This window comes from Mercenaria mercenaria, chromosome 10, assembly GCF_021730395.1.
Source record: "Mercenaria mercenaria strain notata chromosome 10, MADL_Memer_1, whole genome shotgun sequence".
Lineage (NCBI taxonomy): Eukaryota > Metazoa > Mollusca > Bivalvia > Venerida > Veneridae > Mercenaria > Mercenaria mercenaria.
This window is the reverse complement of record NC_069370.1, coordinates 9,418,134-9,444,663: the sequence shown is the minus strand read 5'-3', so window position 1 is coordinate 9,444,663 and position 26,530 is coordinate 9,418,134. Positions and strand designations below refer to the sequence as shown.

At 36.2% G+C, this 26,530-nt stretch overlaps 1 protein-coding gene across 1 annotated transcript; it reads left to right on the top strand.

Annotated features, from left to right (window-relative positions):
• The first annotated feature begins 200 nt into the window (after positions 1-200).
• LOC123559790 (uncharacterized) lies at positions 201-10,322 on the top strand. The gene is made up of 5 exons (XM_045351891.2): positions 201-274; positions 4,067-5,752; positions 6,044-6,461; positions 7,714-7,895; positions 8,513-10,322. Exons 2-5 carry the CDS (start codon positions 4,118-4,120, stop codon positions 9,887-9,889), a joined length of 3,612 nt encoding a protein of 1,203 aa, XP_045207826.2. The 5' UTR covers positions 201-274; positions 4,067-4,117; the 3' UTR covers positions 9,890-10,322.
• The last annotated feature ends 16,208 nt before the right edge of the window (positions 10,323-26,530 follow it).

The following is a 26,530-nucleotide window of genomic DNA, read 5'->3' as shown; positions in this document are numbered from 1 at the left end:
ACAATATCGGTTTTTCCATTGTATTTTGAAATCTGTACGGTGACGATGATATTTACATAACTATTCTTCTAAAATCACAAGTAAACAGTTGCAAAAGTTGTTTTCTAGTCGTATAATCGTAGATTTAGAATGATAATAATCCTACTACACCTCGACTGAAAATATAGAATAATCTTCATCGCGCCCCCTACGTAATATATATTTATAGCTATTTTCAGAAAACGCGCCATTGTTAAAGTGCAACGATAGGATACGTACTTTCGTTAAATATAAGGTAGGTTTTTACTCTCTTCCGTACGTTCTGCGCTTTGTTCATCCGTCTGAGCGAACGGCCTATATTTGCAAAAACCTATTGATTGCTTTCCGTAACATACTAGTAAATATTTTGTTACTTAGATGATCCTTTGAGCTAAAACTAAAAATGGGTTAAGTAGCAAATATGGACGTCCATACGTCGATTTCTGAATTCATTTTGCCCTTTCAATAAAGTGAGACAAAAATACTTTACATTTAAAGTTTTAAGTAAGTGTTGCTATATGTCAAGATCTGTAGTTCTAAGATCAAAGATGCGTGGCAAAGTCGGGTCACTATAGGTTTCGTATCGTCAACTCGTATCCAAGTGACAGGCGGTAAACAAAAGCCAATTTCTGCGTCAGTTGAAAGGAAGTTCAGTGTCCCATTTAACACACTTTATTCATAAATCTTTGTGAAATAGATATGCATAGTCATTGTTTACCAGGTTTATGAGATACCAAATGTCTGATTGCTTGATAACATGTACCAATAAACTACAAGTGTAGGTTATTGATCCGTCTTTATCGCACAGCGCGTATAATGAGTATAAATGCGCCTGTCAATTGTTTGCCCGCCCGGGGGAGCGGCGGGCATACACGGGACTTTAGACAGAAGACCATTCCCGACAGGCGGGTATTTGACAAACATTTGATGTACCAACCAGGCTCTAGGGTGGGATTGAGACAAAAAAGGTTGTCTCTAGGGTGGGGATTTAGACAACAAAATTTTTTAAATGTCAAATTCCCCTGGGTTTTTGCCCGTTAACACCCCCGATTGACATTATATACGTTATTCTGGTTGGTTGGATCTTCTCACAGACTTTATTAGTACACTTTATTAATTGTTGTGTGTCACTAGGTTCAAAGTCAAGGTCACACTTGGGAGAGCTAAAATCGCATCCTCTCCTTAACAGCTGGGACGAATTTCCTAAAAATAGCATTAATTGTCCAATGCACAACCCAGGTGACTAGATTCAGGCACATGGTTTAAATAGACTTACTGAAGCAATTACAAAGAAATTTGGACCACAAGTATAATGTTTGATACAGATTTCATACTCATCTTGAATAGTCTTAAGTCTTGACTACTGACCTACTTCTTTGTTTTTGAAGATACAGCATAGAAATTTGAACCACGTGTATATTTTTGATACAGATTTCTACAATACCAATCTTGAATAGTCTTGATCATGACCTAGTGACCTACTTTCTTGTTTTTGAAGGTACAGCATAGACATTTGGACCACGTTTATAACTTTTGATTAACATTTCAAAATTCATCTTTAATGTTCTTAGCCCTGACCTGCTGACATAATTTCTTGTTTTTGAAGCTACAGCGAAGAGATTTGGACCACCTGTATAATGTTTGATACAGATTTCAATACTCATCTTGAATAGTCTTAATCGTGACCTACTGCCTACTTTCTTGGTTTTGAAGTTTAAGCAAAGAAATTTTGACCTCATGTATAGCTTTTGATGCAGATTTAATTTCATCTTGAATAGTCTTAATTGTGACCTACTGACCTACTTTCTTGTTTTTGAAGTTACAGATAGAAATATAGCCCACCTGTATCTTTTTATACAGATTTCAATAGTTATCTTGGATGGTCTTAAGCGTGACATATTGACCTACTTTCTTGTTTTCTAAGGTACAGCATAGAAATTTGGACCACATGTATAACTTTTGGTACAGATTTCCGTACTCATCTTTAATATTCTTAACACTGACCTACTGACCTACTTTCTTGTTTTCGAAGCTAAAGCAAAGAGATTTCGACCACCTGTATAAGTTTTTAACAGATTTCAGTAGTTATTTTGAATAATCTTTACAATGACCTAATTATCTAATTTTCTGTTTTCGAAGCTTTAGTAAAGAAATTTGTTCCAAGCAAGCAACTAAACTCAGGTGAACGATATAGGGCCATCATGGCCCTCTTGTTTGTTGTGCGGCTGATCAGTAATAGCCAAATGATCAGTAAACGAATTTTAAACACTACCTTTAATAACTTTAATAAAAATATGGCCCTCTGCTTGGTTTGAGCTATTTCTGTTCTACTACTTTTACAGTCCTTCAGAACACAGTCTGGCGTTCGTTCGTCACCTTTAAACAACTTATTCTCATGAACTGCCCGATGGATCATCACCAAACTTTGTCTGTAGCATCCTTTTAAGGTCCTGTTGTTTCCGCTTGACTGATTTTATGGGCCACCAGAGCTGAAAATAGAACAACCATGAAACAAATTCTTTTCATGAACCGCCTGATGGATCATCATCAAACTTGGTCTGTATCATCCTTGTAAGGTCTTGTCTCAAATCTTTTCAAGTGGTTCTGCTTGACTGATTTTAAGGGCCATCAGCGCTAAAAATAGAAAAGCCTTTAAGTGACTTCTCACTGACAGCTTGATGGATCATCAACAAACTTGGTCTGTAGCATCCTTGTGGGGTCCTCACTCAAGTTTTTTTTTTTCCAAATGTTTCCGGTTGACTGTTATTAGGGGCCACCAGAGCTGAATTAAGAAAAAAACATTCAGCTACTTCTAATTTTATGAACTGCTTGATGAAATGAATCATCAGCAAACTTGGTCTGTAGCATAATTGTAAGCTCCAGTCTCAAGTTTTTCAAATGTTTCCGCTGGACTGATTTCATCAGCCGCCAGAGCTGAAGATAGAACGACCATTAAACGACTTGTTTTCATGAACCACTTGAGGGATCATCACCAAACTTGGTCTGTAGCATCCTTGTAAGGTCCTCTGTCTCTCAAGATTTTTTCCAAATGTTTCTGATTGGCTGATATTTGGGGCCGCCGTAGCTGAATTTAGAAAAGAAAAACTCAACAACTTCTTTTTATGAACCGCTTGATGACTCATCATCAAACTTTACCTGTAACATCCTTATAAAGTCTTGTCTAAGATTTGTTCAAATGGCCCCCACTTGGCTGATTAAGGGGCCGCCAGAGCTTAAAATAGAAAAAAAAATTTAGATGACTTCTACTCATGAACTGTTTGATGGAATATTAACAAGTTTTATCTGTAAGATCCATTTGTTCACTTGGCTGATTTAGGGGCCGCCAGAGCTTAAAATAGAAGAAATTTAAACGGCCTTTTTTCACGAACCGCTTGATGGATCGTCAGCAAAATTGGTTTGTAGAATTCTTGTATGGTCTTCTTTCCAATTTATACTAATATTTCCGCTTGACTGGCCTTAAAGTAGAAAACCTTTAAAACGACTTTTTCTCATGAAATGCTTGATGGATCATCACCAAAATTGGTCTGTAGCATTCTTGTATGGTCTTCTCTCAAATTTGTTCAAATAGTTCCGCTGAGTGATTGTACAGGCCATCAGAGCTAAAAATAGAGAAAAACATAAAACAAGGTCTTCACATGAGCTGCCTGATGGAATGTCTCCAAACTTGGTCTGTAGCATCCTTCTAAGGTTTTCTAAATTTGTTCAAATAGTTCTGCTTGACTGATTGACACCTACTAATGAACCGATTTATGGATCACCACCAAAGTTGGTCTGTAGCATCTTTGTAAGGTCCTCTCTCAAATTAGTTCAAATGGTTCCGCTTGACTGATTTTACAGATTGCCATAGCTAAAATGGAAAATATCAACCTCTTCTTATAAACTGCTTGATGGAATGTCACCAAACTTGGCATGTAGCATCCTTCTAAGATCCTCTTCTACATTTATTCAAATAGTTCCAATTAGTTACCTTGGATTGATTTTCGGAATTTGTGTCGTCAAAGTAGTTATCATTTTCCTTTGCATTTAGTTTCAGTGAAGGTATTGAAAACGTTCTCCACAGACCACAACTGAGTCAAAGATGGATTCGGAACAGGCAGAATCACACGAAGTAGTAGAAGAAGAAGACGTGGAGGAAAATACTACAGCTCCAACGGATATATGTGATCCATGTAATCTTGCAAAGAAGCAAGTCCAAGCAGCATATTTTTGCGAGGAGTGTGAAGAACGGCTTTGTGAAAACTGCTTTACTGACCATAAAACAAGAAAAGCTACAAAATTACATGACCCAGTAGGAACAATTCCCAAACTAAGCACAAACATAAAGCTGTGCGAACCTTGTGAAATGGGAGGACGATCTAACACAGCTGCTAATTTTTGTGAAGATTGTGACGAATATCTTTGTGAGGAATGCACACAAGTTCATCAAGTCAGAAAAGCAACCAAGTCCCATGCACTCATTCCGGCTTCCATCATAAAGGAAAGGGCATGTCAATCCGACGAAGTCCAGAAATACTGCGAACCATGCGAATCGTTCGGAAAAAACAAAGAGGCAACAAAATATTGTGCAGAATGTGACGAGTTGCTGTGCGATGCTTGTACAGAAACGCACAGCATGAGCAAAATAACAAAGACACACGTTCCGATTCCCGTTGCAAAGATGCTTGATTTAGATGAAGCAAACCAAGCTAAATTATGTGAACCTTGTCAGAATCTGAACCTCTCTGCAAATGCTTCAAAATATTGCGAGGAATGTAATGAATTGTTATGTGATGCTTGTTTAAAAGTCCACAAGTTCCAAAATTCAACAAAGTCGCATAATCCTAAAGAACTTTCCGAAAAGACAGTTCAAAACTGTGACATTTGTTTACAAAGAAGTACACTTGAACCTGCAATACTATATTGTGAGTCGTGCAATGAGGCTTTATGTCAACCTTGCTCCGAACGACACAGGAAGCAGAAAGCAACCAAACATCACACACTAGGAGGATTAAGAGATCGAAATAAAACGTTTTTATGCGATCCATGTTCTTCTATAGGAGAATCAAATAAAGCAACAGAATGCTGCATCGAGTGTAACGAATTTCTATGCATCTTTTGCAGTAAAAGACATCGCCTTCAAAAAGCGACGAAAGAACATTCTTTGACTTTCCCTGACGCAGACTTAAACAGAAGAAGGAAACCTACTTGCTTTCCGTGCAAGGAAAACGGAATGGTCAAAACAGCGGAGCATTTTTGCAAAAATTGTGATGAAAATCTTTGCATGAATTGTGCTGTTATGCATAGAAATCAAAATGCAACAAGGAACCACGAAATACTTGCAGCTGAAGACACACAGATGACGGACAATTATGAAAATTGTTCTCAGTGCAAGGATAACGGTATAACAGTTATTGCTGCACAATACTGCGAACAGTGTGAAGAATATTACTGCTGTAACTGTCGTGACATGCACAAACGCAGCGCCGCTTCAAGATCACACGAGCTTGTTGACATCACTTTGTCCAAAGACACAGAAGTTTCATGCGATTCCTGCAAATTGGCAGAAAATGTGCACAAAGTGGCAGAAATGTTCTGCTGTGAATGTAAAGAACATCTCTGCAACAATTGCTGCAGCCACCACATGCTTGCAAAGGTGTCTAAGGACCATAAGTTGATAACAGTAGCCGAAAGTGTAAAGCATTCGAAGTCCACAAGTAAATTAAAGCAAGATAAGGTAAAGTAAAAGTAGTCTATTTCATAATTACTAAAATGCAACTAACAGTAAAATTTTGATAGTCACGATAATCAATGAATTTGTTATCCTGAATAATAGTACAGGTTTAGAGATCTCTTAAACTTATGCTGATCTTTGTAGTTTTTCTTTGGTTTTCTCGTTACATTTTAAGTAACTGACATTTAATCAGTGGCACTACCCCTACGGATAGATTAGGAAACTGTGTACATTTAGAATCTAAATGACAACGCGTAATGCTTAATGTAACTCATGATTTTTAAAAATTTGCAGAGTATACCAGGGAAACCCTTTGCATCTGACATTCGAGCAGACTCGCTTACACTTTCGTGGGAACCCCCGGCTTGCTTTGAAGAAACTCATTACTACCAGATCAGTTATAAAGACGTTGATACTGGTGGTAAATGGAAATTCCATGCTGGCGAACATTACAAAACAACAGCCATTCTTACTGATTTAAAATCAAATACCAAGTTTATATTTCGCGTACGAGTCGTTTATGAAGATGGTGAGGGCGCATACAGTCCAATCAGTGATGAATATATCACTTCAAACTCTCCTGCTTCCAGAATCATTGAATTTGCCAGAATAGTAGAAAAGGGAGAGCCGTCGCCATCTAAACACGCCTTACCAATAGTGGAAACTAGAGATGCAAGAAATGCTGTGGCAAAAACTAAAAAATTTGAAATAGGTAAATTATTTGCATAATTACATATATATATAGTAAAGTAGAGAAATTTATACGAACTAATCACCATCACAGTATACCAGACAAATTACGGCAAAGCGCCTAGCAGTACAAACGAGCGTGTGCATGCCACAACACGTCCACGCACCACATATAAGATACCTTCCACTAAGTAACCATATAGATGTTTGCAGTAATAAAGATCAAAAGTTTCAAATGTTCCCATTTTTTAAAATGGAATTAGATAGAATTTCAGCTAGGTTAGCGAAAGAAATTTATTTTTTAAAATGCTTTAACCCAAATCTAAACAGACTACAATGACAGTTAAATGTTAAACAATCAAATAGCAATATAAATTACGCCCCTTTGAAAAAAAAACAACATCACAATAACGTCCATTTATATTGACGTCGCGTCATTCCCGTAGTAACGTCACGTTACATTTTGAGCCGAAACTAGTTTGTATTTTTTTGTAATCAGATACTGTTGGAAAGGCACGTGAAGTCATTTTTTTTCATTTAATTAATAGACTGTCATCTTGTGCCGAGTATTTTCATTGTCAAGTATATATATATATGTGTGTGTGCTGACCGACGTTACATTCTCCGTTTCTAATTACTTAGTGAGTAACTGTATTATTACATCTAACACTATTACGGTAAATGCATAACACAACCAGGTTTGCTCTGCACGTCATTCGAACGTACGTTGGTACCATGAAGTGCCGTTGTGCGGAGGTATCACTATGGGTGGGTTGGATTATGGGCATTGCTTTTGACTGTCTGAAATGGATATTTTTCTCTGTTGTTATTTGGCGATCTTTAACTTGAATGAAATGAAAAATTTGCACATTGTTGCTAAGATGTAACATTAAAAAATGGTATATTTTTTAATATGTTTATCATGCATATTTTTTATTTATATTATATCTGAAAAGGGTAGGTGAACAATTTTGAAAATTAAGTAGCGTATATCGTCTATTAATAAATCACTTAAAATCTAAAAGGGTCATATATGTATGCATTGTACAACACATAATGAAATTTATTCTTGATTTATCCGAAATACTATCCAGTAGTTCTTTAAAGATTTATCAACAGTTTATATCTGTAGTTCAAAGTACTAAAACAAATTCTTTTTTACGCAAAGAGGTGGGTGTGTGCTCTATGGGCGGAGTATAACTAGTTTTCTTGAGTACAATATACTTTTACAATGTAGGCCTACCATATCAACCATTAGTAAATTATCGTTACAGGATCTCCACCGATGACAGTCGACAAAGAGAAAACAATTATGCTTGTCGGAGCTACTGGCACTGGAAAGAGTACCCTAGTAGATGGAATCGTCAATTATGTCCTTGGTGTCAGCTGGAGTGATCCGTTCAGATTTACAGTGATAGACCTCGAACAGGAAGAAAAGGACAAATTAAGGAACCAGGTATAGAAGCTTTTATTCAAATAAAGTTAAGGATTAAAATTTCAAACACTTGACTTTACTTCAGACATGTAAAATGTATAAGAAATGGAAATTTACCAAGCGAAATGATAACGGGTTTGACCGAGTCGGAGTGTAAAACCACTCGTGCCTCTCAAACGAAACTAATAAGGATGTAAAATGAATGGAAACCACGATCGTAAAAGGACCAGAAAATATAACAGCTCTAGTTTATGATATTGCTTCTGACATACACGAAGCTGATAGTGTCCTTTCACTTGTTTGTTTGAATTTGAGCTAATTCATTCAGGGAAAACGTTGTTAGCCACAATGCAGTTGTAATGTAATCTATCCACCTCCCCAGACACGCATTTAAAAAATGTTTCTGACAAACGTAATAATATGTCTATATTTACGCTTAGCTTATATTATCACTTTGCATAGAAACAGATAGTTTTAAGAGATTTGTACTGCAACAGTTTACTGAATATTATCTAGGTGGTAAAACTAGGGCAGATTTTGCGCAAGGATTAGTTAGACGGTAGTGTATTAAGTGTTTTAAAACTACATGTACCTAAATAAATTTCTTACTTATAAAGTCCTGTAAACTTACATTATAGGCTGTCTCCCAGACAGAGTGGATTACTTGTTATTCTATAAATCCGGAGAAAGGAAGCCGACTTCCCTATCGATTAAATATCATAGATACCCCTGGGTTTGGCGACACACGTGGTATCACAAGAGATCAAGAAATTGTGGAACAAATCCGTCAGTTATTTTCAGAAAGTGGGTCGAAAGGAGTATCGTGCATAGAATTAGTTTGCTTCCTTATCAAAGCTCCAGATGCTAGATTAACAGCTGTTCAAAGATACATCTTCCAGTCTGTGATGTCTTTATTTGGGAAAGATATAGAACAGAATATATGCACCATGGTTACGTTTGCAGATGGTATTGATCCACCGGCTTTAGCAGCTTTGAAGGAGTCAGAACTGCCATTTGGTGAGAGTTTCACATTCAACAACTCGGGTTTATTTGCGAAGAATGTTGACATAAGCAGTTCGTCTCTGTCGCCGATGTTTTGGGACATGGGTTTAAAAAGTTTTCGGGAATTTTTTCGACACCTTGATCAAGTGCAGACGCGAAGTCTCCAGCTCACAAAGAATGTTTTAGATGAAAGAAGTCGCATGGAGGCAACAGTACAAAATCTACAGCCTCAGTTAGATGCAGGACTTTCAAAAGTTGACCAGCTTAAGCAAGAAATAAAGATATTTGAAGATAACAAATCGTTCATAAAGGATAATGCTAACTTTGAATATGAAGTTGAACAAACCCAACACCGGAAGATCGAGCTACCACTAGGTGAACACGTTACAAATTGTACATACTGTAACTTCACCTGTCATCCTAAATGCGCGCTTGCAAACGATGATGAAAAGATAAAATGTTCATCTATGGATAGAGAAGGCAATTGCCGCATTTGTCCCGAGAAATGCTTCTGGAAGAAACATGCAAACACTCCATACAGGTTTGAGTATGAACAAGTTAAAGTGAAGAAAAAGTACGCAGAAATGCAGCAGAAGTACAAAGAAGCGACAGGCAAGTTGCCAAATCAAGAGCAGCTGCTAGAAAAGATGGGATCCGAATTGGATGACCTGTGCTATGACATAGAAGATATGATGGTGGTATTGAAAGAATGCAACGAGCGCTTAAAAGAAATAGCTCTTAGACCTAATCCGCTTACGGTTACAGAGCATATAGATCAGATGATAGAAAATGAAAAGCTTGAGAAAAAGTCAGGCTTCAGCAAACGGGTCAGTGTACTGCAACAGTTTCGGAAAAGAGCCCAAATAGGTACAGATGCAGAAATATTCCATAAAGAAGCGAGAACAACTTTAGGTGCAGTCGGTAGGGGAAGACAAAGACCACGTACTAGAAATACACGGACATTAATGACGCGCATGAAAGGATGGATTACAAACCCATTTTCAAAATCCTAACTATGTAGCCTTATCCTGAAAACGCGCAGTGATACTTTCAAGTTCAAGTTCAGTTCATGGATAAGTCTCATAATACTTTCAGAAGTTCATCTTATGATACAGATAAAAACAATTGGAAATTCGGACGAAATCGTCTGTTATCAGATGATGATTGAAGACATATATGACAATTATTACATTGTTGAGTTTTGCGCGGTATTGTTTTGTATTGTATTGTATTGTATTGTATTGTATTGTACATTTATTAAATGGCAATGGCGTACCTTAGGTGGTTACCGGCACAATTAATACAATATCGGCCCGAGATCCTAGCTAATTTTGTTTTAACAGTTCCGATAACCTGTGAAGACAGGTCATTGCCGTTTAATGAATAGTTTCTCATATACATATATATGAGAATTGCATATTGCCGTTTAATGAATGGTTTCTCATATATATATATATATATATATATATATATATATATATATATATATGTCGATTATTGATACGCCACGTAAGATGAGAAGTTTATATATGTGTAATAGGAGCGGAAAAATGTGCAGTCCGATACAGGACTCGAACTTGCGACCTTCTGCTTGCAAGTCAGATGCTCTACCAACTGAGCTAATCGGACAATCGATATCATAGACAAATTATATACATTATATACACACTGCTACATTCCTCCCTCCTTTTTTTAAAGACAAACTCAGATTCTTTTGACTAACCCAGCCATTGCTTCACCATAGCTCTAGGATTCCAAGGCTAGTCACCACACTCACGGCACCAATGTAATAGGAGCGGAAAAATGTGCACCCCGATACAGGACTCGAACCTGTGACCTTCTGCTTGCAAGTCAGATGCTCTACCAACTGAGCTAATCGGACAATCGATATCATAGACAAATTATATACATTATATACACACTGCTACATATATATATTTGCACGATGAAGTTTCCACGGCCTTATTAAAGTCCAAACAACATAGCCCACCGCATCTCACGCGATATAAGAGACGATACCTGGGATATCATAAAATTAGTACTAGAGAAATAAACGACTTTTGAAGAAAAGATGACTACATTCTTTAAAATAACACTAGGCTTCAATTTCAATATCTGCGAACACGAATAAGTGTATATGAACTGTTGTTAAAATTTCGAACTATTCCATTACTTGATCAAAATCTACTTAATACCCCAGTCACACATACGGCGCGGATAGCTACGTCTAGCCACGGATAGAAACGTAGTAATCCGTATCGATCCGTATAGATCCGTACCTGAGCCGTACCTTAATGTAGTAATCCGTACCAATCCGTACGGCTCAGGTACGGATCGATACGGATAACTACGTTTCTATCCGTAGATAGACGTAGCTATCCGCGCCGTATGTGTGACTGTGGTATAACCACATTTAATTAAAGTTGTCTAATTACACTAATCATGCAATATAGCTTTAAGAAAACAAAAATACAGCACTTCTTAAGGCCATAATTAAGATATTCCTACTTCCTTGTAACAACGTTTAATTTTTCATGTTTTCTTCGTTTACTAGTTAACAAACAAAAATTCGTTACAACGAAGTCTTTAATAACACTTGAGTTAGGGTAAAGGTTGGGTTGTAAATCCCATAACATGTTTGGAAACTGAATTACCGTCTCGTGAAAAATCCGTTACGTGTACATTCATCAAGTTAACTCCTTATTAGGTTTGTGTCTTTGATTGAAGCAAGTGACGAGTACTCCTGGAGAAGTGTTTTTAAAGTAAAGGTATTTATATACATGTAATTGTACTTATAACCCAAACCCTAACCCGAGAATCACTGTTGGTAGCCTTAACAGTTGAGTTGCGGACCTGCTTGATGTCATTCTAACTTTAAAATTATTGGGCAAGTCTTCTGTTTCATGACATTGGTAAAGAAACAATATCGGCTTTTCGTCTTTAAGCGAAACTTGAAAAATGATAACATGTCTTGACATCTTACAAAAGTAATAAATCAACTGTTAGCTTACTTCTGCACCATTAGTCATAAAGGTTCAATTTAACATTTCGTGTGACATACTTAAAACCTAGTAAATAAAATCTGTAAAATGATTACTGCAACCAAGAGGAATAATAGCACACTCGGTTTGATTGAACTTCCTACAGAAGATCATGTATCTATGGAAGCCCTGGAGGGACAATTGATTTCCGTACTTTCCACTTCTGACTTCTAACTTCTCACTTCATACTTCTTGACTTCCTACTTCTAACTTCTACACTTCTGACTTCTAACTTCCACACTTCCGACTTCCAACTTCCTGACTTTCGACTTCTGATTTCCAACTTCCACACTTCTTACTTCCGACTTCTTGACTTCCTTTTTCTTACTTCTGCACTTCTGACTTCCAACTTCCTGACTTCTTACTTCCAACTTCCACACTTCTTACTTCCGACTTCCAAAGAGGGAAAGTTGGAAGTCAGAAGTGCGGAAGTTGGAAGTTAGAAGTCAGAAGTGTGGAAGTTAGAAGTCAGAAGTGCGGAAGTTAGAAGAGGGAAGTAAGTAGTCGGAAGTAAGAAGTGTGGAAGTTCGAAATCAGAAGTCGAAAGTCCGGAAGTTAGCAGTCAAAAGTGCGGAAGTTAGAAGAGGGAAGTAAGAAGTCAAGAAGTCAGAAGTTGAAAGTCAGGAAGTTAGAAGTCAGAAGTGCGGAAGTTAGAAGAGGGAAGTTAGAAGTCAAGAAGTCGAAAGTAAGAAGTGTGGAAGTTGGAAATCAGAAGTCGAAAGTCAGGAAATTAGAAGTTAGAAGTGCGGAAGTTAGAAGTCAGAAGTGCAGAAGTTAGAAGAAGGAAGTAAGAAGTCAAGAAGTCGGAAGTAAGAAGTGTGGAAGTTGGAAATAAGAAGTCGAAAGTCAGGAAGTTGGAAGTGAGAAGTGTGGAAGTTAGAAGTGAGAAGTGCGGAAGTTAGAAGTAGGAAGTCAAGAAGTTGGAAGTGAGAAGTGCAAAAGTTAGAAGTCAGAAGTGGGAAGTACGGAAACCAATTGTCCCTCCAGGGCTTCCATATGTATCCCTTATTATTACACGATATTGAAGTAGAAACAATAAATCAATGACGACAGACGTATTCCATATTGACACAGTCTTCTAAAATTTAGACACGAAAGAAATACACCTGTTCTAGCAAATAAAAGGTTATATCTGGCTGAAAATTATCATGGAAAAAATATAAGATTTTTTTCTTTCCATGTAAGTCTATGTAAATGAGTTAAAACATAACTTTTCATTTACAGTTCATGCCTTACTATTTAGATGTTATACATTCTGCAATACTAACTTTAATGAAACTACCCATGCTTTAATGAAACTACCCATGCTTGAATAGTTATACCTGTTTTTATGCGCATGTTTGAAAAAAAAATGGACGTATTATGCAGGGGAGGCTCCTGGAGGGCGGGCGGTATCCACAAACTGTGTCCGAAGCGTTTCTTCTTCATGCATAGAGGGATTTTGATGTAACTTGGCACACTTGTTTACCATCATGAAACGGAGTGTAATAAGCAAGAAACAGGTCAATGTCACACGTAGAGGCCAAAGGTTAGATTCAAGAATGACTTTGCCCTGAGAATGTCTTCTTCATGCATGGAGGGATTTCGATGTTACTTGGCATAGTTGTTCACCATTATGAGACTGCGTGTCAAGTGTAAGAACTGGGTTCCTAGGTCTAAGTTCAAGGTCACACTTAGAGGTTTAAGGACAGATACAAGAATGACTTTGTCTTAAGCATTTCTTCTTTATGCATGGAGGGATTTTAATTTCACTTGGCACAATTATTCACCATCATGAGACTGAATGTCATGCGCAAGAACCAGATTCCTATTTTAGAATTTGTTGCTACTAAAATAGCTTTTATTGCACTAAACTTTTTATTACTGGATGTAGGTGAAATCCAATCTGACTAAAGTACATCTCCTATTACGCTACGCTTAGGATCTGACGAAGAGCTATTGATAGCCTCGTTCTGACGACCCTTCCACTAGCCAATCAAAGGCTTACTTACAACATTTTGCAAGCTTAAAAAACCTATATTTAGCCTTGGTTTTTTGATAATAATAATTCTTGTGTCGTAAAGTGTCAGAAAGCCGGTTAGCTCAGTAGGTAGGGGCACTTGCTGGGTCCTGGGCTCGATCCTTGGAGTGACTGCACATTTTTCTTACCCTTTGACATTCGAACAAGTCGTCTGACTGGTTCAAATAAAAATAGAATTGCGAAAATAAAAATAGCAATATTGGAAATCCAAAATATACAGAAGACGAATGTGAATGGGTCATCCTCAGATCCTCGTTTATAAGATCAAGTACTTTAGTCAGATTGGGAAAAATCGAGAACATTTTTCTGTTGTAAAACATGCATGTTACGTCCAATTGTAGGTGTAGTTTGACCTATCGTTACCTAGTAAGAATTTGTGTGTGGACTTTGATTTTTTTTTTCTGATTGTTTTAGATTCTCTTTCGCTTGTTTTTACTATAAATAGCTTATATTGTAACATTTTTATAACTGACCATAGGGAAAACCCAAGACCACTTTTCTGTGGTACAACATAGATGTTACTTTCATGTTTTAGGTGTATTTTGTCTCTACCTGACCTGGAAAGAATTTTCTGTAGACTTAGAAAAACAAAATATTTTCTGTGGACTTACTTCCCTTTGTTTCCACTATAAATAGGTATTCTTGAAACTTTTTGACCTAGTTGTTAGAATAGGATATGTCATTGTTTGGGCTTACCGTGTCTACCAAACAGAATATGTTTTACAATAACATTTACATGGCAAGTATATATTGTGACATTCTAGGACTTTTGTTATATTATTTATATCTACTTTGCTATTATTTAATTCTATTTTTCTATTATTTTGATCAAAGGAAATGATATGAGATGTTCACGTATTCTCCTTTTTTCTAGCTGATTTTCAGACGATTTGCTTTTTTTCACACAGTAATGTAGCTAATGCACATGTTCAGAAATACGGTAAAATAGTCATGTTTATCAATAAATGTCTGCATTTGTACTTGACTATGGCGTGACTTAAACTTGTATCCCTCAAGTGAACATTGACTGTACCTTGCGGGAGTGTGACTGAAGTTCGAATGCAACATTCATAAATCTCACTCAACTTCGGCGGACCACTGGAGTAATAGTTTTCCTGTACATAGTGAATTTAACAGATAAAGGAGTTGTAATGAATATGACAATAACATCGTAGATTTCTGTAGATATATAGACAACTCAGAATTAGAAGGGCGAAAGTGGAAAATCATGGTTTTCAGCAAAACGAAAAACAACTGTCTATGACAGATACGCCCTTCTAGTTCTGTAGGTCGTAAGTGGGCCATTCTGTAACAGCATTTAAGTACAGATACGCCCTTCTGTTATTATGATTCTGAGTAACATTTTACTTGCGCCCTTTTATTACAGGAGTAACAAACTTTTTTAATAGGACTATGCCCCTTGGTATGTATATAGTTTCAAAAAATATTTAATTTATAAAAGGGCGTAACTAACATTTATAAATGCCCTTCTTATTCTCGGGCGTCGATATATGGACGTGTTGCCTTTTCATAATTGCAGTTGCACTAGACCGTGATGTCAATATGAAGGCAAGACGGAACGGGTTATATGAAGGCTACCGGGGCAACAGAAAAGTTAAACCTGCGTTTGAATTTTGTATACCTGTAGGTAAGAGGATTCATATAAGCCGCGAACAATATTCATGAGAGGAAGGGATGTGTCTTACCTTCTTAATGACCACACGATCCAATGCAATTTCAGTTAGGAAAATGACACTGAAACCTAGCATTCCTTCTATTTTCTTGCTAATTTTATTTACAGGGTGTTTCAGAGCAATTATACATTGTCATCAAAGTAAACAAGTCTTAGGAATAAATTTAAAAGTATAAAATCATATACGAATAACTAGGTAAATGCATGTGAAAATGAATGCAGACATCAGTTCAGTGTGCCAAACAAAGTGATAACATGCAGGGCATTAATTAGTACTGTTGTAAAACAACAAGACAAAATCAAGTTGAAAATGTACCCATAGATATAACTCAACTAAAGGCCAAAGGAACCCCTTTAGAAATGCCTATTTACATTTTTTTGTTTGTTAAATGAACATATTTTGTTTTGTTCCATCAGCAGCAGTGTCATTTCTGTAATAAAGGTTATGTGTTGTCAATGAAAAGGTAAAACAATCTCATTATCTCATGTGTATTGTTCAGATATCTATCCAGATTTTACAGTTTGAATAATAACTTTGAATGAATGAGCGCCCAATGATGTAATACACATCACTCACTAAACAGTGACTAAATAGTAGACAAGTTCCATAGCAAGCACTGAACAACCCTGTTCCCAAATAGCTTTACATAGTATTAAAATAAGTAGGTGATATCTAATGCAAGCTTACTCGGGTATATATGTATCATTGTCAATCAAAATCTTCACAGATAATCAATTGCGCTTATCTATAAGACACATTGATTATCAATATCTAAACTGAATGTTTACATATTTAAAGTGACATTGTACATAAATGTCATCTGTTTGTCAACTGTCTTTCTATCTCAATTCCTCCTTTTAGATTTTTTGATCAACATCACTGCTGTAACAGTGATGCCTAATGAACTGCATGTAAGCGCGGTTATTCAAAAACTGGATTAATCGCTCACAATTTCTTAACACACATATCGCCAACAGGTGTAATATATTTGCATTCGTGGTAGAATGTGATATTACTGAATACACGTACATGCAGAATGGTAATGAACAGTATTTGTTACTCTTCTAGTCCGGAGTGGGTTCATGACACAGAGTCTGGCATGAAAAGCAACAGAAAGAGTAAAGAGAAAAGAAATATTTGGCGGACTGTGAATTTCTGTAAATGTATTTGTTTGTTCTGTGTTTGTTAACACACAGGATGACACGGGGGAATCTGCTTTTTTGGTACACTTGAAATGGTGATAAATGACAATCGTTTTGATATGGTATGATGATATCCAATGCCTCCTTTCCTTGTCTCTATGTAGAGTTATAGCCGGATGGCGGCATAGCTCTTTAACATCCTTTTCAGACAATTTTCCATTTATTAGGTATTTTAGAAGTCTGTACACCTTCTTGTGTCGTTCTGATAATATATTCTTCATAAAGTGTACCTCTGTCCCGGTAAAAGAAATCTTTGTGAAATCAAATGAGTATCGAAGTATACAGAAAAAACTTCCAAGCTTAATAACTTCACGCCCAAACTCTTCGGATGAACAAAGAATACGTAAATACTTTGATATACGCGCATTAGAATCAATTACTTTAATCGCAGGGGTGATATCTACATCGATGTCTTTAATGTAATGTTCCTTGTCCTTTATGTATTCAAACTTGAAATTCAGTGTTATATTCGGACCACTATCTTCGGCCCAAGTTGCATCGCGAAGTCGTAAAGAATAAAAGTAAGAGTCAGTTTGTCGTTCAACAACATACTTATTGCCGTTTTTTACATGCTGTCCGATTCTCCAGATGATTGTTTTTAATAGAAGATTATTGAACATTGAACAGGTAATAGTAAATTGTTTTGTAAATATTGGTTTCCTTGCAGTCAGGATAATTAATACAAAACTCATCAGGGAATGTATTCTTTGTGCCTTCGTAGAAACTCCCGACTCCAAGTATCTCTGGAGGCAAATCATCAATAAAAATATCATGTCCAAAAGTGACCTTCAATTTTTGTATATCATCTAGCACCTCTTCGTCGTTAGTTACAAATTCCAGCAAGTCATTAACCACCTTTTCTACTCCGGTTTGTATTTTAAGCACGTCTTCTTGTCTCATAGAAAACTTCAATTTATGTTCAAATACATTATCAAGGTATGTATCCAAACATGTTTGTCCAGGTACACTGGTCTTATATGTGCCAAAAACCGAGCGAACATTCCCTTTCCTTTTAACGTGAGTTTCTCTTGTCGAAGAACGAGACATTAATTATTAATAAGTACTGATGAAACACTACAGGTTCAAATATTATATTGGTGCATAACTATACACAGTATGCTAAATCCAGTATGTCATTTCAATCGATTTACCAACTTTACTGATAACGAGATTAAAACTTACCTTATGACCCAGCTGTTTCTTTTTATTGTGTGTTTACTCTTATCTCCTGTGTATTCTGAACGTACTGTTATGGATTCACCGCATGTGTGTTAAAACGTTCAATATTTTTTTTGTAGATTTGAAACAGTTTAACTGCATTATAGAAATTACTGAAATAGTTTGCAAAAAGTCTAGAACTACTGGCTAAGATAGACATTTAAAATGCTTGAAATATATATTGTAATACTTCTTTTCTTACAAAATGAGTGATAAATTCATTTTTGCAAAATATTTCAAAGTACCTTAAGACATGATAGCAAAATTGGGCTTATGAAGTAGATGATTCCTATTGCCTTTAGGAGTTAGTCGGTCGGAGGTCAAGGTCATAATGATCACAGGACAACCCATCTGGGGGTTGGGAGCATACGGCTCTCATTAAATGTACATATCTCTGTTTATGACAGCGGTTTAAGCCGGTGCTAGGGGTGTGAGAGGTGTTGCATATTTCATTACCTCTGATGAACAGACTCATTCAAACCAAGTCTGCTATTATTCTCTTTGGTTGCATTCTTTGCTTCCAGAGGATCTTTTTACAGTTTTTATTAACTATCACAACAGTATTCCGCATGGCGGCTGTAAAAAGTTTCCCCGTACTCGGATTCAGTAATTTTATATTTTCTGGTCCTTTTGGATCATTGAGTCCAGTTTATTTGATATGGAATAGAGTTCCGCTTATGTCGATGCTATAGGGGCGTGAGGGGTGTTGCATAGTTTATTGTTTCTCCTGAACAGTTTCAATCAAACCGAGTCTGCTATTATGCTTGGTTGCATTCTTTGCTTCCAAAGGATCTTTTTTTGCAGATTTTATAATACATGCCAAGATTTATGACAAGAAGGATGCTTTAAATTTAGTATTGAATATTTCTTCCATTTTGACGGGGAAGTATACTAGTATTTTTCAATTTTCACAGTTAATCTAAATTGCCAGCGCATGTAGTCATGTCGGGGATTTCAATAAACGAAATCAATATATGACAAATAAACTTCTTCAGCTTCACCAAGGCCTCTGTTATAAATTACGTAATTACATTTGAACCGTGCCATGAGAAAACCAACATAGTGGGTTTGCGACCAGCATGGATCCAGACCAGCCTGCGCATCCGCGCAGTCTGGTCAGGATCCATGCTGTTCGCTTTCAAAGACTATTGTTATTAGAGAAACCATTAGCGAACAGCATGGATCCTGACCAGACTGCGCGGATGCGCAGGCTGGTCTGGATCCATGCTGGTCGCAAACCCACTATGTTGGTTTTCTCATGGCACGGCTCATTTGTATCTTGCTTAATTCAGGCTTTGTTTTGAAATCTGATATAAAGATTATTTAAAGACAAGACACTTCTGTTAGAAGGTATATCAAAACCCTATCTTTATGGGGATGTTGTTTATTTTGTACAGTTTTAAAACGTTTTATTCAAAGAGGATATAACATACGCGTGTTCAGCGTGACATGTGATGTTTAGTGTTAAAACCTTTTACAATTAGACGCTACGTTTGCGTCATTGATATGAAACAGGCGAAGGACTCCTTGATAGTGACAGTCCCACCGTTTTCAAAAATAAACATTGTTTTGAATGTACTATGTGTTCGTTTATTGCATTATCTTCTTTTTCCTATTTGTTAAATGTAAACGAGCAAGAAAATCATGCAGTAAAACAAACTAGCTGATGTTAATGAGATATTTTCGGGTTGAATCTGCAAAATGTTCAGTATTCAAACGTTTTGTGTCAGTTTTCATATAATTTCAGTTCTTGAGATTTAATATCTAGTTTTAGTCCAGTAAAATCCATTATGAATGTCTGTCTAGAAATTGAAGCAATAGAACACTTTCCTTTAAATCACACAAGGATTCAAACAGAATTAATTTGAAGTTAATTTTGATTATGCCCACAGTTTTATCACGCTTTCTCTTAACAATGTGGTGCCAGTTAATGTCGTACCACCACTAAATGAAAATATTTAGCAGAAGCTTGTCTTAACATGTTTACGGATTATTTTGACAAATAGTGAAAATAGACTGGAAGCACCATTTCACGGGACATGTATGGCGCCAGATACTGTAGGCCGAGGTGACGTCAACGCGTATTCTTGCATAAAACTATTACTTTTTTCCACTGGATCAAAAGTCGAGTAGTAACAAGGCGATTCGCATGCTGTTAATACATTTTTTTGAATTCTTTGCAAGGGTCTGGCATTTATTCCTGTGCATATAGATATACCTGGTGTTTGCGTGTTGTTTCTTCCATAATAACTTCTTCTTTGTAACACAAAGGATGCAATCTAAACCATAGTATGCTCTGCTGTATCAGTGACCAGCCATCTCATGTTTACTCCGTTTTTGATTCCATGTTGGTTTATTTTTGCCAATAACCATAATGGTATTTAATCGCGCGTACTTTGTGCGGGAATCATGTATGATACTACGAGGGTGCTTCAAAACATTTTGTTACTGATACGCTTCCATACATATGACTTCCATGTTTAATTTCTACATGCATGTAAAGAGGTATTTAATACAAACACAAACCTGAAAAGCTCGCGGAGATCGGAGAAGAAATGAAAAAAAAATATATGCATTTGAAATACTGACTGTATTATACACTGGCTATTTTCTGTGTTAACATGGCTAAGGCGGAAAAACGTACCTATACCAAAGGGCGTTTTGCGCTTAAAAATCCAGCAAAAAATATTTAATGAACAGAATAACATGGTCACTCAGGGTGGGGCGGGGGTTATATAGATGTTGTTTATGTAGATTTTCTCGACCCAGTTATAGTACTTTTTGAAGCACCCTCGTATTACGACTTGCGTGTTGACGTCACGTCGACTTACAATATTTGACACCATACATGCGCAATGAAATAGTACTCACTGTTTCATCTAATTGTTTGCATAAAAGTCATATTTGGATCAAATAAAACATAGCTGTACCATGTCTTGATATATCTAAACATAGTCGCCATGTGTAAAAATATAATACAACTTAGATACAACTGTATATAAAATCATGGTTCTGTTACAATTTTTTGTCTCATATCGAATATCGAATATTTTTATCAACAGGAGAAAATATTTTTTTATTAATTGTTCAACTGATAGAAATATTTTTATCATGTGCATGTTAAAAGATCTTAATTTAGATTGAATTGTGACAATTAAATAAATCAATGGCATTATGTTAAACATTTTCATTGTTCATTCAGAACCCAAATTTAAATCAAGTTAGCTTTCTAGACTTATCTTGTTCATATAGAAGATTATTCTATACCTATTTTATCTATCCAATTGCAAATGTTCATTTGCAACACGTGACCGTACAATATATTACGGTATTTGGATGCACGTGCATACAAAAATCCTGTATTTTCTGTATTTGGACGCACGCGCGTACAAAAAAATCCTGTATTTTCTGTATTTGGACGGTTCAACAGTCCCATGTTAAACATACGATAAAGCCCGAAACGCGTGAGAATGTTCCGAATGTAAATCGGACGAAAATGGCGCTCTATGTACAGAGTTTGATTATGCGTCTTGAAATCTGGATTACATTTGAGTTATTTTGTTCGAGGTTATAACACACTAAATAGCCACCACTATATATTCTATATAAAATGACAAGTTTTCACAATGCTGCAATACACACCTAGACCCATTTTAAATTTCTTTAGCTTACATTTTCTTGTAGATCAACATTAATACTGTAAAAATATCCAAAGAAAAGTAGGGGTCATGTTTGATGCAAGAAAAATATTTCTGGTCAAACGGACACACCGTAATTTTTACACTGAAATGACAATCACAATTTAGGGTAGGGGTGTATGAATAAATTTCACATGTTAAATCAGTTTGGAGTCTTTTTTCAACATGCAAATGCTACCAGTATGTCAAGTATAGGCATGCAATATGATTTCAACCAATATATAGCAATGATTTCAAGGAAAATCCTTCTTACAGCAAAAAAAACTGAGAACTATTTGAATCCGCCATTATGCGACTACCATTTTTTCATAGGTGCTCAGGCTATTTAGTGTCTGTATGCCTCGATGTAACTCATTGCAGAGTTGGAGCGGTCTTCTGCGCATGCCCGAAAGTGATTATCAATTGTAGCGCACGGCAAAAATATGCATATTTTTGCATGTCCGCACGCATTTAGTGTATAATATGCTGAAAATACTGACTAAAGGTTAGGGTTAGTATCACCATGGCTACAAAGTATATACATTTAAGATATTTTCGTTCAAATTTAGTTAATCCGGTATATACCGGAGTCTGTAATTTATACCGACGCTCAGCAGTTTTTATTTAACGGTTAGGCCATACCAAATTGATGTCTTGTTCTTCGGATTTTTTTTCAAAAATATTTGGGGCGAGCTAGCGAAAAAAAAAATAAAATATTTTTTTTTCAAATCATCATTTATTGATGCGAGCGAAGAGCGATGAAATAAAAAAAAAAGAGTAATTATCGCTTATGTCGTGTTTAACACCAAATAAAGTGTATTTTCATCTATATTGTATGACAAGCCGAAACAATCTTAATTTTGGTTCAGCAACAATGTGTAGATCTACAAAATAACCTTATCGGCTGATGCTCAAACATGGGACTTGGACGTAGTAAGTTAGGAGTCCGAAAATACATTTATTACTGGATATTTTATTGTGTTCCTCAGTGTAAAAGGCACATGTGGCAATTAGTGGCTGAATGTTTGTCCCATACATACTTTCAATGGGTCTTCTTTATTAGTATACTTAAGTGGGCATGAGAATATTGTCAGGAGTTTCATGTTTGATAATTATCTTTTGAGTTAGGGTACCTGGTTAGAACTTTATTCAAACTAATTCGACTTGATCCTCGGAATATTGAGATAAGCTTTTCATATGCGCAATATCTCCACTCGGTTAGGTTGCCCGACAGAAATATAAAACAAACATTAATGTGACCGTCAAATTATTTGGATTAGTTTGAATTTTTTATCACGTGTTTGCATTGAAAATGCAGTTTGTTTTAAACATAATTACTAACAATTGTGATATTACTTATTTTTTTCTTCTCTGATCCCTAATACTTCAAAGGAAAAGACTCTCAATACTTCAAAGAAAAAAAAATGTTTTTACAAGCTGATACTCACGTTTGCTCTTCCATTTCGCCATTTCTTTGTGTCTTTCCTTTTTATTAATTGTGGTATTTTTCTGGCAGTCCCACATGAATTTGATCGTTGTCCAATTATAATATACAGACAACAAATCTCGTACATGTGATACGCCAGATTTTTCAACATCTGGACAGCGTTGTTAGTGAACGTCATTTTTCGTAGTTTTACGTGATTATTCCCAATGTTGAGCTTTAGCTGCTGTAATTTCTACTCAGCTCCAATTCATTTACAATACTTGTTATCACTACCAACTTATTCCAAAGATTATTGTCTGTTAACTAGTATATTTTTTTCTAATTTAATTTTACACAATTTCATTCATGCAGGCTGCCATTTTTCATGCGTCTGCTCACTTTGATGACACAAAACCACTACCATACAGTTAAACTTGTATTGACAGTAGCAAATATGGACAGTCGGCGGGTAAAATGAAAATAAAAGTACTGAAAATGACTTTTATTTTTATTTCGTTTTGTCAAATAATAGGGTCTGCGCTCCCGTAAACTAGAAAATTAAAAAATGCTGGCCTAAATTACAAGCTAGGTGCGTTTAAACTTCGGGATTTCCACCTTTTTTTACGTTCCTACTGATTTCGACCCAGCGCAAAAAATACGCCAGGTGCGGGCGGTCAAAAAAAAATTAAAATATTTTTTTTCATTTCCCGTCAAATTGGTGCGGGAAATCCGACGAACAGGTAATCAATTTGGTGTGGCCTTAAGAAACAGAGGGAGAAGATTATGAATGGCAGCGGACGGGCGGTCAGCATCCAAAACATGTCTGCTCTATAATTCAGTTTTCGTCGGATCTTCACCAAACTTGCTGACAATGTTTGTGGGCATTACATCCCGGCCAATTTCGATATCCAGCCAAATTGTACCAGGCACTCTTTGATTATAGTCCTGGAATTACTCGAAAAACGGGGAATTTAACCTTGTCCGCTCTTTTAAGTCGAACAGTTTTCATCCGATCTTCACCAAACTTGCTGACAATGTTTGTGGGCATAAAATCTCACCCAGGTATTATTACCACCCGAATCGCCAAATGGCTGTTGTAGGGAGGTTGCAGCATATAGTTTTCTTAATGATTATACGCAGAAAAAACAACATTCAATGAATTACGTATATTACGTATGAAGTGAAATAAATATAGAAAAAAGGTTATTTAAGGTCTAACATTGTTCTGTATAATATATATTTGCATTCATACCAAGCCGGGAAAAACTAGAAAAGGCAGGAATACAATATTCAGTGAAACATTTTAATTAAAACTATTATTACAGTAAGATAAAATAGATATAGAATAAAAATGTTATTTAACATTGTACTGTACAGTACGAGATATATTTGGACTCGTACCCAGCTGAGAAAACCATATTGAACTCGCCTAGCGGCTCGTCCAATATGGTTTTCTCAGCTGGGTACGAGTCCAAATATATCTCCGTATTGTACAGAACAATGTTAAATAACTTAATATTATTAGTGCCAGGTGCGTTTTATTTATTAACTCGAAATTTTTGGTTACTAACTCGAAATTTCGAGATAATAACTCGAAATTTCGACTTAGTAACTGGGCATTTATACACCTGGCACTAAAGCTCTTCCATATATTCATAAATGGTATCATTCGCCATCGGAGGGAGATTTTTTCTGATTAATCGTGTTTTAACTTTAATTTATTCCTAACTTTAACACTCAAACACTCCAGGCATACATTGACATTGTTTAATTGCTTTTCGATAAACAAAATGATATTACCGATAATATCTAATAATATGTTTATAAGTTTATAAAAAATGATGAGGTTAGATTTTATCACCAGAAAATTAATTACATTCTTTCACAGCACGCAGTAAATTAACGTGTAACTATTTAATCATTTTTCTGTAAGCGGTTGTCGAAGAAGAATGGCCTGGACAGGAATTACCTATTTGTTCGGTAAGTTTTATTTCTATTTTTATATAAATTAATTGACGAATGGGTACATTACATAAGAGAATATTAATAAAATATCATTATCCAAGGCATTTGACAATAGATTCACGCATCGGCCTTCCATAACATATATTATTATACACTGAATGATTGTAAATATGTACTACTGCCTTAGTGAACTGCAAGTATAAGGTAAACTGGGGTAACTTGGACATCTAATCAAACACTGTTGTGTAATATTATAGAAAAGAAAGTATAAACTTGATGGGTTTTTTAAAAATATACTTTTAGAAGGGATGAGGTTCGTGTAGATGATGGGGGCTAGGGGTCTAGTATAACTGACTGATCAAAAGGTGGAGAGCTTCTCAGATTTTCTGACTTTGGCCTCCTCTAGCGTGAAATTGACAGATAACACTAAACTGAACACTGTATTGGTCTCCAAACCTAAATTTATTGCCCCTATCTTAAAATTGACAGATACCAATTGAGCACTCTATTGACCTCTAAACATAGATTTATTGCCTTTATCTTGAAATTGACAGATAATAATTGAGACTGTATTGGTCTCCAAACCTAGATTTATTATGTCTCCCCCAGGAGACATATTGTTTTTGCCCTGTCCGTCCGTCCGTACGTCACACTTCATTTCCGATCAATAACTGGAGAACCATTTGACCTAGAACCTTCAAACTTCATAGGGTTGTAGGGCTGCTGGAGTAGACGACCCCTGTTGTTTTTGGGGTCACTCTGTCAAAGGTCAAGGTCACAGGGGCCTGAACATTGAAAACCATTTCCGATCAATAACTAGAGAACCACTTGACCCAGAATGTTGAAACTTCATAGGATGATTGGTCATGAAGAGTAGATGACTCCTATTGATTTTGGGGTCACTCCGTTAAAGGTCAAGGTCACAGAGGCCTGAACATTGATAACCAGTTCTGATCAATAACTAGAGAACCACTTGACCCAGAATGTTGAAACTTCATAGGATGATTGAACATGCAGAGTAGATGACCCCTATTGATTTTGGGGTCAGTCTATTAAAGGTCAACGTCACAGGGGCCTGTTCATGTAAAATCATTTTTTTGGAAATAACTTTAGAACCACTTGACCTACAATGTTGAAACTTAATAGGATGATTGGACATGCAGAGTAGATGACCCCTATTTATTTTGAGATCACTTGATCAAAGGTCAAGGTCACAGGAGCCTGAACAGTGACTTGAGAACCACTAGGCCAAGAGTGTTGAAATTTAGCGGGATGACTGGACATGCCAAGTAGATGGTCCCTATTGCAGTCAACCATCAGTGTCTCTTTGACTTTCGCTCCTGACCCCTATTGACTTCTTGCCTATAGGACTTTGCATTGGGGGAGACATGCGCTTTTTTACAAAATCATT